The sequence below is a fragment of the Dacryopinax primogenitus genome, assembly GCF_000292625.1.
Source record: "Dacryopinax primogenitus strain DJM-731 SS1 chromosome Unknown DACRYscaffold_17, whole genome shotgun sequence".
NCBI classification, from domain to species: Eukaryota; Fungi; Basidiomycota; class Dacrymycetes; order Dacrymycetales; family Dacrymycetaceae; genus Dacryopinax; species Dacryopinax primogenitus.
The window spans coordinates 248050-260397 of record NW_024467214.1 but is presented as its reverse complement, the minus strand read 5'-3'; the positions used below and the strand labels follow the sequence as shown (position 1 = coordinate 260397).

General features: G+C 55.9%; 5 protein-coding genes across 5 annotated transcripts; 1 reads left to right on the top strand and 4 right to left on the bottom strand.

Moving 5' to 3' along the window:
* Positions 1-978: 978 nt before the first annotated feature.
* DACRYDRAFT_24067 (Shwachman-Bodian-diamond syndrome protein) lies at positions 979-2005 on the top strand. The gene is made up of 5 exons (XM_040773527.1): positions 979-1086; positions 1134-1185; positions 1237-1280; positions 1330-1831; positions 1880-2005. Exons 1-5 carry the CDS (start codon positions 1055-1057, stop codon positions 1973-1975), a joined length of 726 nt encoding a protein of 241 aa, XP_040625855.1. The 5' UTR covers positions 979-1054; the 3' UTR covers positions 1976-2005.
* A 196-nt stretch (positions 2006-2201) lies between these two features.
* On the bottom strand, positions 2202-3986 carry DACRYDRAFT_82809 (beta-1-4-mannosyltransferase; the record flags this gene model as incomplete). The annotated part of the gene is made up of 8 exons (XM_040776594.1): positions 2202-2429; positions 2489-2676; positions 2735-3182; positions 3230-3302; positions 3351-3440; positions 3486-3634; positions 3680-3875; positions 3922-3986. 8 exons carry the CDS (start codon positions 3984-3986, stop codon positions 2268-2270), a joined length of 1371 nt encoding a protein of 456 aa, XP_040625854.1. The 3' UTR covers positions 2202-2267.
* Positions 3987-4729: 743 nt separating this feature from the next.
* On the bottom strand, positions 4730-6809 carry DACRYDRAFT_56765 (uncharacterized protein; the record flags this gene model as incomplete). Its single annotated transcript, XM_040775393.1, has 6 exons — positions 4730-5600; positions 5654-5734; positions 5782-6146; positions 6191-6289; positions 6346-6372; positions 6420-6809. The coding sequence occupies 6 exons, from the start codon at positions 6807-6809 to the stop codon at positions 4730-4732; spliced, it is 1833 nt and encodes a 610-aa protein (XP_040625853.1).
* Positions 6810-7067: 258 nt separating this feature from the next.
* On the bottom strand, positions 7068-9195 carry DACRYDRAFT_24065 (6-phosphogluconate dehydrogenase). The gene is made up of 6 exons (XM_040773526.1): positions 9034-9195; positions 8950-8983; positions 8794-8896; positions 8055-8738; positions 7788-7999; positions 7068-7738 (listed from the first exon to the last, which is right to left on the bottom strand). Exons 1-6 carry the CDS (start codon positions 9045-9047, stop codon positions 7310-7312), a joined length of 1476 nt encoding a protein of 491 aa, XP_040625852.1. The 5' UTR covers positions 9048-9195; the 3' UTR covers positions 7068-7309.
* Positions 9196-10070: 875 nt separating this feature from the next.
* Positions 10071-12234, bottom strand: DACRYDRAFT_82798 (subtilisin-like protein; the record flags this gene model as incomplete). The annotated part of the gene is made up of 4 exons (XM_040776593.1): positions 10071-10322; positions 10430-11018; positions 11082-11387; positions 11433-12234. 4 exons carry the CDS (start codon positions 12232-12234, stop codon positions 10289-10291), a joined length of 1731 nt encoding a protein of 576 aa, XP_040625851.1. The 3' UTR covers positions 10071-10288.
* Between the last annotated feature and the right edge of the window lie 114 nt (positions 12235-12348).

The following is a 12348-nucleotide window of genomic DNA, read 5'->3' as shown; positions in this document are numbered from 1 at the left end:
ATATGTAGGCCTTTTATACATACCGATACCTGATAGCCCCTAATTGCTTCTTGTGCTCGTTGTCATCGGGTTCTTGCTGGCGCCACACGGTGACATTTGGGTGGACGTGTGAGGGTCAAATGCAACTCCGCTTTCTCAGGCCGAGTGGGGCCGTAAGGGTATAGCATGGAGCATGAAGACGGCGATAGTGCGTTAGGTTCAGCCTGCTGATGGTGGGCACCTAGCGACGGAGCTTGATATCCAGGGTTTCCAGAAGATGAAGAGAAAGTGCATACCCCGGTTATAGTCGTCGGAATCGCCCGCAGAGTAAGTTCAGGTGCAAGATGGCCCTTGTGTCCCTGCCTCTTCTTTCGTGGCGTTTGAGAGGAAAGATTTAGGCGCCAGAATCAGGAGAAGCTACACCCTTGATCAGGGAAGAAGCGCCCCAGAATCACGAAGTCATTAGTCGCGTTGGAAACAAAGCGAGTAGCTATTGATCAAAGCACTGATTGAAGACTACCACCTGGACTGCATAGCAGCAGCCGCGACAGCAGAGGAGCAGTGGACGTTGTAGTATCTAGCGTCGACAGCAACGGTTCCACCGTGACAATCCACTTCAGTTGTCGGCCCTTGTTCGGCTCCGCACTAATGGGGGGGACGGTCAGTAGTATCAGCACCTCACCATCAAATATGGTGTCAGTTGACAGCGAAATATATTGTCCTTGAGCATCAATCTGAGAGTTGGAATGCCAGTGCTAGGATGGCACACTTGCGTGGGACGATTCATCAGGGTTAATCTCAAGTCCGCTAGCTCAACAGGTCGGGAATCGCGGAAATGTCTAGCTGATGAGTGGATGTATGGGAAGGGAATTTCTTTGTATTGTAAACAACAATGGGAATTCGGCGATGGCTGCTTGGCGTTGGGCGCTAGCGAGTCATGTCAAGTCAGGCTGGATGAGGGTGGCGAGAACTGCTGATGAAGAAATGAATAGGTGACGGCAACTTGAAGCGAAAGACTCGCACTTCAATTTGAACTAGATACCTAGATTTCAATCATTGCAATACTCGTATCACGATGCCTATTCAGCAACCATCAAACCAAATCAAGTATACCCTGTATTTGTCGAGCATCATCTAACCTAATTCTCTCTCAGGCTTACAAACGTCTCCGTCGTTCGGCTCAAAAAAGGTGGCAAGCGGTTCGAAGTGAGTACGAGTGCAGCATCTCCCTAGCACCGCTAATGAACATATTGGTAGATCGCATGTTATAAGAACAAAGTTCAGGAATGGAGGTCCGGTGTGTGCGTGCCTTTGTCGCCTTGTCTAAGCGAGGGGCTAATGAGAACACAGCGAGACGAATCTAGACGACGTCCTGCAGATCAGTAACGTCTTCATCAACGTATCCAAAGGTCAAGCAGCAAAGTCCGACGACCTAGAGAAAGCCTTCGGTACAACAGAGCTAGACAAGATCGTCAACGAGATCCTCAAAAAGGGCGAGCTCCAGGTCGGGGATAAGGAGCGTGCACATGAGCTAGGCAATTTGTGGAAGGACATCGCTACCAAAGTTGCGGAGAAGGTCGTTGATCCCAGCACTCAGCGGCCTTACCCTGTCGGGATGATAGAGAAGGGGATGACAGAGGCTGGGTTTAGCGTCAAGCAGGGGAAAGGGGCGAAGAGCCAGGTGCTGGAGTGTATTAGGCAGCTGCAGGAGAAGAGCAGTCTTCCGGTACAGAGAGTGCGGATGAGGGTCAGGGTGACGATGCCGGCTAAGGATGAGAAGAGGCTTAAGGAGAAGATTGTCGAGGCTGCAGAGTCGGTAGAAGATGAGGACTGGGGAGACGAATGGGAGGTCGTGAGTCGCTTTGCTTGCTGCAGGGGGTGTACGCTTACAGGAACGAAGATATTGATCATCGATCCGGGGCAGTTCAAGGTGCTTAACGAGCTATTGGCAAACGATCTCAAAGGCAAGGGGAGGATCGAGACGATGACTCTGTGATCCTCTTCACTCCTCTGACGGCTGTACGAACAAACGAACTGATCAATGACTATACTGTTACATTCTATGTTGACGATTTTTGCGCTCGCAACGATTGTCTCTGCTCAACTCGCTGGACGACGAAAGGTCGGCCTCTACCTTCTCGTCCCATCTGCCGATGCTGGCTTAGAGCTACGGTACAACCGAGCGCTCAAGGCCAGTGACCCAATCCAAGCAGCACACCAACCTCATATTAATAAATACCAATATCATTACACCCCCCGCTCCTGCTCCCCTCCCCTGTCCCGAGTCACTACTCCACCCCAGGTCGATGAGTAACAATAGGCTTCACGACCCTGTCCCATTCTTCGGCCCACGTGTTCCATTTTTCTCCTGCTGTTGGGCTCTTCTGGAGTACAAGACCTTGCTTGAGCTTTTCCAGTTCCGGCGCGTGAGGGAAGCCTTTGAGTACCGTCTGTCGAGTGATCGATCAGCTTACGAGTCACTCCCAAACCAGTCAGACAGGTAACGAACCTCGCACTCCGCAGCGAGCCCGCCAGCATCCTTGAACACCCTCCCGTTCCCCTCCCCTACCAGCTCGGAAAGACAGTCGAACCCCAGCGCGCACACGGGCAGGCCACAGCCGAACATGTCTACGATCTTCATGGGTAGGTCGAGCTTGGAGGAAGAGAGATGTAGGGAGACACCAAGATCTGCTGAGCCTGGAAGAGTACCTTTTAGCGGGGGGAGAGGGAGCACGGGCAGCAGGGAGAGACATACCGAGCAACAAGGGGTAATCCGCTGCTTCCAACCACATTGGCACGCACCGGACCCACTGCCACAATTTTTGGCACTCATCAATATCCTGCGTGAACTTTTCCCTGAGCGGGCCTTTGCCCGTGACGATGACGAGCATTTTCGGGAGTCTGTCGTGCTTGTCCCCCTTTTGCGGGTTCTCTTTGGGCGGGGAGTTGACGGCCCGAGCCCGCTTTTCGTAGAACGCCATAGCGTTCAACAACACTGCGAAATCTTCGTCTGCCGTCCAGCTCGTACTGCTCACCACGAGCGCAGGGCGGTCCTCCCTCCTGTCCGGGAGGGTAGCCGCGAAAGCCGGGGAGAGGGAGGAGGGCGGGAGGTCTCGTAGGCGGGTGAAAGGGGTAGAGAGGGGGGGTGAGGAGGGGGGAAGGAAGTCCTCCCCTGCTGGTCGGAGGTCTAGGCGACTGAAGAGCTGGGAACGGTGAGCAGCTCGTTGGTAGGAAAGGAAGGCAAGCGTACGTCGTGGATCTCTGTTGGCTCGCACGCGTGAAAGTGCGACGGGGGACGGTCATGTAGCACCGCTTTGATCCCCCTGCAGAAGGTCAGCACTCAACTCCATGCATGCAAGCCAAGCACATACAGGAGCTTCCAATCCCTAACAAGCACTCCCTTCATCGCATGCGTAACAAACAGATGCGCATACGCCTTCCTCCCAAACGTCTTCTCGAACCTGCACTCATCAGGTATCGCACGTTACACCAGCGGGGGGACGTACATCTTCGCCAAGCCAACAACGGGGTTACTAGCTCCCAGACGGAGGGCGAGGATGCTGTACCCGAGGTTGTGCCAGTCTATTACGAGTTTCGACCCTGTTAGACGCGCGCAGAGCTGGACAAGCGCCAGCGTAGGTATGCTCGGTGGGTTCTGTATAACTCAGAAGCGGGCGCGTATGTTGGGGGACTGACATACCTGTACGAGTATGAACTCTGGTGCATAGGGCAGTTCGCCTAGGAGAGTGGAGAGGACCGTGAGCGCTTGGAAGAGGATCTTGTACGGTGCCCAGAGGAGGAAGAGCAGACGTGGGAGGTTGGCGATGAATGCCGGAGGCTGGGGGAGGTAGAGTTCGCGTACGTGAGGTACTTGCAGGAGGGAGGGGATGAGTTTGCTGCCTATATGCGCGTTAGTCGTGGATGTCGTGTGCTGGTATGAACGCACCTTTGTACCCTACGATATACGTCTCCCATCCCATAGCTGCAAAGCTCTCTGCGTGGTACATCATCCTCGGACTGCGGCCTACATCTCCAAGCACGACGATGGCGACGCTATGATGCCTGATGGGCTTTGAGAAGCGGCGGAGGAGACGGACGGGGTTGAGGATGAGGATGAGGGCGACGAGAGCGAGGGTAAGGTATAATATCCCTAGCTGGATTGGGCTTTGGAGTAGTTCGTCTAACAGACCCATGCTGCAGACCTTTTGTTCGTTGGGTGGGAATGCTCACAGTACTCGCTGCTCATTCCACACATCCCTCTTGGTGAGACCCGCGCCGAGTTTCGTCATATGTCACGTGATAATTTGTATTCTACCCGCTCATCCATCGACCACTTTCCTTTCTCCCCTAGATGTGTGACCTATCAATATAACAGTCCCTTCCCCTTTATAGAATTAACAGGGGAAACGCCTCTCAACCTTTGACAACGCCCGCTTTGTGGCCTTCCGCCAGGGGTCATCAACATCACCACCACGTGCCCACACGGACACAAATTTTCCTACAGAAACGGATTCTCACCCTCGCGATCCCTTTTTCTTTTCTTCAATGTCAAGGCACCTGCTTTAGAGTCGCTTGTCCCTCATTTATCATCCACGGGGAGGCAGGTGCTCGTGGGTGCCCAGAAGGACTAGCGGGCAGGACTCTGCTTGTGCTCCTGTTTGTCGCGATAGGCGTACGGGGGTCGGTTTGCTACATCTCCCACACCGAAATATTAGGACGATGACCGATGTACTTGTGGAATACTACACATCTAAAGATCATCTAGCTTTATATACCCTTTCTTCGCATTCTGGTCCATCCTTGCACTCCTACTCCCGAACTGCATCGCCCGCTTCTTCCTCCCCGCCGCTCTCTTCAGTCCCAACCTCTCCGCCGCCTCTCGCAATACCCACTTATCCCCCCCTTCCCCATCCAGGCGGACTTTCCATTCCACAGGGAGTCGCGAAAGGAAAGCCACAAAATCGAGGGATAAGTACGGGTAGCGTACCTCTTTTCCAAGGTAGGATATCACCCGATCGTCCCGGCCCAAGTTCCGAGTAGGCAGGCGGGAGATGTCCGTCTGCAGCTCCTCGACCAGCCCGGCCCAGCCTAGGCGCTCGAACGCACGCCGGTGTCGTGCATACCCGGCGAGCTGCTCGTCCGCCCCCAGACCGCTAAGCAGCACGCGTGCGGGACTCTCGTACTCTTCCCCTCCCCGCCCCTTCGCGTCTCCTTCCATCCCCGCGTCGGCAGGGACGACCAACTTCCCCCTTCCCCTCGCAGCCCAGAATAGCGCATTCCCCAAAGAGAGGTCCATGACCGTTTCGGAAGGGTACATCAGCTCCCTCACAAGTGGCTCGTTGGCGATACAATCCGAGCAAGGCACGTCGATGGCTACGAGATTCCAGGTCCGCCCGGGGCAGATAGATCGCAGCTCGGACCAAGCATCCAGGCCCGTCAGCCGGTCGGGGACGGTGTACTTGTCTGTCTCTTCTCCTCCTGGTAGTGGGCGGTCTGCTTCTCCTGGTGTGGTAACGCCGGCGCTTTTGTACTTCTTCTTCCCGGCTTGTTCTGCTAGAAGCTTGCGTGGGTTCTCGAACGCTACATTTAAGAGATCGATACTCTCCTCGATCGGTAGACATCTACAACCACAAGCCATCAGTCTTTCCCCGTGTACCTAAGGAACTAAAATCACCTATGTACCAGCGCGGCCAGTAGCGTACAGTCCACTCCTCCAGAGAAGAGCACCGCTACCCTACTCTGTCCTTCTTCCTGTCTACTCATTTAAGCGCATTATACAGCACCAAGTCGGGGGAAACGCACCTGTTAATACGAGGGATATGCTCCACCCTCAAGCGCACGCTCCTCTCCAGGGCATCCAAGAACCCTCGTACACTCTCCTGGAGCTCTTCGTCCCCCACCCCATCCCCATCCCCAGGGAGGGAACGGTTGACCTCCATCGGCTTCCTCCATTCTTCCCTCCCTTCCCGCTCCAGTACTTGCACGGTCAGCCCACGTCCTAACGAGGAGAGGTCGATAACCTGAATATGGAGAGGGTCGACTTCCTTTGGTGTGAGAGACTTCCCAAGCCCGGAGGAAGCGAGCAGCAGGCTTTCCCCCGTTTGGTGCAGCAGCAGCGATCGGCGGCCAAGTGGATCCCGGGCAAAGTACAGTTTCTTCCTTCCTCTCTACCGCATGTCAGCTGCGCTCCAGCGGTAAGGAAAGGAGGTACATCAAGGTACACGAACGCATATGGTCCTTCTACCTGGCCCAGAACGGAGTGTACATCCCCAGCCTGCAGCGCCCGAAAAAGGACAGCCGTGTCGTTTTCCTACATTGCTCATGATCAGCATTCCCCCAGCCACGACTAGGGGAGGAGGGACATACGTCCCCCACGGGAAGACCTTCGAACACCTACACGCGTGAGCTTCCTTCCCTGAAGCCGAAGCCGGTTAGCGCACCTCCCCGTTCCAGCAGAGGACATCACCCCCCGCCACCAGCCTGAGGGGCTGGGGGGTCAGTTCACCCCGGAGATGAAGGACCGAACTGAAGAACCTGAGTTTTACGCTGCACCCGGGAAGAGCGAGGTTGACAGTGTGTTCCGCTTGGTGGTCTGGGCCTGGATCGGGGTTATGGTCAGAGGGAAGCGGGCGAAGGAGGGAGGGGCGAGGGGGGAAAGAGTATGCTGTACCTCGGTGAGCGTTCAGTGCGCAGAGCCTTGCCCACTCTTCCTCCTCTTCCCCGTCTGCTTCTCCGCGCCCTTGCCTGTCTTCCTCGCCTTCAGTCCCAAAACCCTTCCCCCCCTCCGAAAGCGTAGGACACCACCTAAGGGAGAAGACGATCCCGCACATCAGCCAGAGGAGGACGGGTAGATGTCCTCTGAGAGGCCTAGGAAGAAAAAGAGAGCAGAGGTGCGTGCGGAGGCGGATGGATGTTGGATGACAATGACTCGACAGCGAGTTGGAGTATATGCTGCCCACCAGGCTCTTTCTTCACTCCAAAATAGACCAGAAAAGCTTGTATAAATGAACAACGTCATCGTCATTATCATCTACCTGTCGACCCTTTGACCCTTAGGCATCGCAACCCAATCAATCCAATCAATGATGCAACGTATATTTCATTTGTTCCGTTCATAACATAATCAGCGATTACGCGTTCCCACTAGTGCAAGAACCACGCCCAGCGCCAGTCTACAAGTTTCATTTTTGCCCTACACGCACAACATCACAACAAACAAACAAACACAAACACACATTCTTTTCCCACAGTAGCAGACAGATAGAGTGCTTCCCCTTTCCCTTGCACCGGGAGGGGAAAGAGGGAGGGACAACCCGGAGCCCGGAGAGGCTTAGGCGTTGTACGTCGAGGCAGAGACGTTACCACCACGGCCGGTCCAGTTAACGTGGATGTCCTCGCCAGTCTTCAGGCGGTCGCTCTCGAACCCGGGGAGGACGCGGAAGGTGTGGGCACCGAAGTAGTCACGTTGCGCCTGGATCATGTTGGCCGGGACGATCTCGGAGCGGTAGCCGTCGAGGAAGGCGAGGGCGGTGCTGAACGCCGGTGTGGGGATGCCCCAGAGAACAGCCTGGGCGACGATGCGCCTCCAGCCGGGCTGGGCCTTGTGGATGGCATCGTTGAAGAACTTGTCGAAGAGGAGGGACTCGAGGTCGGAGGTCTTCTCGAAGGCCTTGGTGATGTCGCCGAGGAAGACGGACTTGATGATGCAGCCACCACGCCACATGCGGGCAATGCCGGCGTAGTTCAGGTTCCACCCTTGCTGCATGGACGTGAGAAGGGATCATCGCTTGTGAGTGAGATGTACGTACCACCTTGGCGGTCTCACGCATAAGCATGAAGCCCTGGGTGTAGGAGATGATCTTGGACGCGTAGAGAGCCTGCTCGAGATCATCAATGAACTGCTGCTTGTCGCCCTTGAAGGTCTCGCGCTGGGGCCCAGAGATGGACTTGGCGGCACGGACACGCTCGGACTTGAGCGCAGACAGGCAACGGGCAAAGACAGCCTCGCCGATCAGGGTGACTATGCGATAAGCGTGAGTTTTGCCGTGATTACGCCGTGGAAGATAAGGGCTTACCAGGGCTGCCAGCATCCAGTGCCTCGATGGCGGTCCACTTGCCGGTACCCTTCTGGCCAGCAGCGTCGAGGATCTTGCGGATCATGGGCACGCCATCGGTGTCCTTGTAGCGGAGGATGTTGGTAGTGATCTCAATGAGGAAGGAGTCGAGGACGCCCTTGTTCCACTTGTCGAAGATGGTGGCAATCTCCTCCTCGTCAATGCCCAGGCCGCGCTTGAGGATGTCATATGCCTCGGCAATGAGCTGCATGTCCCCGTACTCGATACCGTTGTGGACCATCTTGACGTAGTGACCGGCACCGGTCTCGCCGACCCAGTCGCAGCAGGGCTCGCCGTTCACTTGGGCAGCGGTAGCCTGGAAGATCTCCTTAATCGCGGGCCAAGCGGCGGGGGAGCCACCAGGCATGAGCGAGGGGCCATAACGAGCACCCTCCTCACCACCGGACACACCAGAGCCAACGAAGAGGAATCCCTTGGCCTCAAGCTCCTTGGTACGGCGGATGGAGTCGGGGTAGTGGGAGTTGCCACCGTCGATGATGATGTCGCCCTTCTCGAGGTGGGGCAGGAGCTGCTCGATGAACGAATCGACGGCCTTGCCGGCCTGGACGAGGAGGACGATCTTGCGGGGGCGCTTGAGCTTGGCGCAGAGCTCGGCGACGGAGTGAGCGCCGACGATCTTGGTGCCTATGGCGATGCGTGAGTGAGGTGGTGAGGGGGCTGCAATGAATGGGGAACGCACCCTTGGCCTCGTTCTCCAGGAAATGGTCGACCTTGGAGACGGTACGGTTGAACGCGCAGACGACGAAGCCCTTGTCGTTCATGTTAAGGATGAGGTTCTGGCCCTGCATGCGTGTGCTGTCAGCTTCTGAGTGACTCCCCTGAGTATGTAACGTACCATGACGGCCAGACCGATGAGGCCGATATCAGCACTGAGATTGTGTAAGACGGCAAGCAGGGTATATGCGCATATAGTACGTACACAGGTTGAGACATCTTCAGATGATGGAACAAAGAAGTCAGCCTTTTGGAAGCAATTTTGGAGAGAACGGGTAGATAGAGAGGATGATGCTAACTTTGTATGTGTGTTAGAAGGGTAGAGGGTGGATGGCGGTGATGAGGATGGTGGTGGTTGTGGACAGACAAGCAGATGGCCGTCTGTGAGTGAGAGAAAAGGGCCGGAGTGGGCGGGTGTGCGGGGCTGTTTGCTGAGAGAACAGTAACGCCATTTAACCTCCGTTCCTCGTCCCTCCACAACCAACCAACGCCAACACGGGCAAAGGATAACCAACGCCGTACGTGTACGCGTATCTACGCTTATGCGATGAATTATCAGCAGAATGGGAATGGACAGCATAGACATCAAAATATGCAAACGGTTATTCCGACAACATCAGCGTCAGTATCAGCGTCGCCGTTGGACACGCTGATATCCAGCCTAATCCGCTCTCTTCAGATATCACATTCCCATTGTCCGTTGTCCATTTTGTGATCTCAGTCTGCACAATGAACAATACACAGTACACAATATTGTGTACTGTGTATTGTTCATTGTACACTGTACATTGTTCATTGCACATCGCACATCATTCTAAATTCCCTACTCCTGCTCCATCCCCCAATACCAGTAACAGTACCCCCTCCCCCCTCCACCCACCTGTTCCTCTGAAAAAGGGACCGACAATCAACCCGCTCTGCAACCCTGCGGTCCCCGATCCACTCCCGAATGTACCAGACCAAGCCCGATCGTGTCCAACCAGCTAATAGGAACATAGCAGCATATTACCCGCTGGCACCATATCCATATCGTCGTTGACCGTGGACTACGCACGAGTGCATTTCCCTCATCACAACTGTTGTCCGAGGGCAAAACAAGACAAAATTTATCCGGCAAGAAAAATTTGTCGTGCCCTTCCCCTCCAGCAATGACGGTAATATGTGAGAACTCGTGTACTCAAAAAACACGAACTTGTCTGCAATTGTCCTATTCGAAAATGTCCGACGATTCTTTGCTCCCCTGTGCGTACTGCCTACTTGATCTGCCCTCCCGCTCCAGTGCCAGTCCGCCCCGGTCAAGCGTGCAACTGTCCACGGCCCAGCCTGAGTCTCGTCAGCTCAGCTCCTCCCCCTCCCCCATATGCGTAAACCCAACCGTAGCAACGCTCGACTTCCCAATCCCAAATCAGCTTCCTGCATACCCATACGCATGAGCATTGCATGGGCATCCACGAACAGCCCTAAACCCCCAAAACCTCCCTTAACAGTCCAAACCTGTGCCAAATCAAATCAGCACCTGCATCTTAACCCATCCCATCCCCCAGCGCAAGGGGAAGAGAAACCAAAAAGGAGAAGTCCCCCCCCCTTCCCTGTCGACTCACCTCGGCGTCCCCAACCCCGTCACAGGATCCCACCCCCTCCCCGCCCCAAACCCCGCCGTCCCACACCCGGGGTTCCTCCCAACGCTCACATCCCCCACACCCGCCTTCCCCCTTCCATAGAGCCACGGGTTCAGCCACCCCAGGCGAGGCTTGCTTTGCTGTTGAAGGGCGTCATTGAGCAGGAGTATGATACTTGCGAATGTTGGCGTGGAGCAGGATGTGCCGTCCACTAGCCCAGGTTGGCCGGATACGTAGACGACATAATTCTGTCCTTGGGCTGAAACATCGGGGTACGCTCTCCCAGAAGAGTTGTACATGCCTGCATACGAACCGTTCAGCGTGCTCAAATAGGCTTCAACAGCCGAGTCCTGCCATTCCTGGCGAGGGAAATAGTTGCTAAATCCTCCTCCGGAAAAGGAAGCCGCTATCTCAGGATCACCCGTCGTCGCCCCGACACTAGTGACCCAAGGGCACGAAGCCGGGAAATCAGGGACGAACATCTTCCTCCCGTCGGAGTTGGAGTAGCACTCGTTTTCCGCTGGTCCGACGCCTGCGTCGCCAGAGGCGAAGAGGAGGGATACGCCCCGCGCTGAGTGCGTGCGTCAGCGTCAGCTAGCAGCCAGCGCTAGACTGCGGGGAAATCGAAGCGCACCTCCGAGCTGGGCGAACTGGTCACACACGGCCCGTGCATACCCCTCCGGCACGCTCTGCTCATCATCCCCATAACTGGTACTCACAACACCAGGCAACTCCTGGTCTTCCAAGCCGAGCATATACTCCAGCCAAGCGGCATACGGCTCATTCGTGTTCTCCTGTTCTGAGGGATCGGGTAGGAAGGGAGGGGAGCCGGCTGTGCTGTAGAATATGTTCTCCAGGGGGAAGGTCAGTGCACCGGAGTACTGGACGTCGAGGTTCGCTTCTGTGCCAGCGGCGGACAAGGTCTGGTTATTCTCCCCTCCTGCTCCCATCAGCCTAGCCCAACGCAAAAAGCAGCGGGACGCACCGTTAACCAACACAGTCGTAAAACTGCTCCCCTGAGCATCCGTCGCAAACGCTTGATAAAACCTCTGCAGATCCTCCAGATTCGCGTTCTGCCCAAGGTAGCCAGTGATCCCCAGCCTTTCATCCCCCGCAGGAGTGTATCCCCGCGTGCCGTACATCTGGGCCAAGCACGCAGGGGTCACGTTCGGCTCGCACGTGGGCTGAGTGACATCGCTATCCCCGGTTTGGAGGGTGTTGGCTAGCACTTGAAGCGGTCGGACGCGTGGGGGAGAATGCATAGCCAGAGGACGGGCGAAGATCGTCGTAGGCTGTATTGCGCGTATGTGGGCATGTAAAGCCGGGGGGAGGGAGTAGGATAAAGTGCGAGCAATCCCTTCCCTGGTATGAAGATGCTGGAAGAGAGTGTACTCTGCGCCCAGGAGAGGGTCGGCTTCCGATACAGGGAGGAGGAGGGAGATCCCGCCTCTTGTTCTCTGAGCACGGTGCGAGAGCCCGGCATCCCTCAGCCAACCCTCTACAGCACGTACGCTCTCCTCCCCCGGAGCAGCAAGGTCATCCACCTCCGACTTGGTCAGATGCTGCCCGTATTCCTCGTGCAACGGGTCAGAGACAGCTAGGAGACGGGAATGAAGCAAGGAGATGTTAGGTTGATGGAGTATGATCTGGAGCTGGAGGGGGTGGGAGGGAGGTGCGCGGGAGAGAGGGGTCCAGTGTTGTGGGGGAGTGGTAGTGTGTTGCGGTGTTAGGGTTTGTGGAGCGCAGAGAGCGGGGATTGCGAGCAGTAGGAGGAGGAGGAGGGCCATCCGATATTGAGTGGATGGGTATCACAGAGCATGCAACGAATAGCAGCTCCAAGATCCTCTAGCCTTTATACTCCCCCGCAGGGAAAGACGGCGGTTTTCTTCGCATTCCCAATG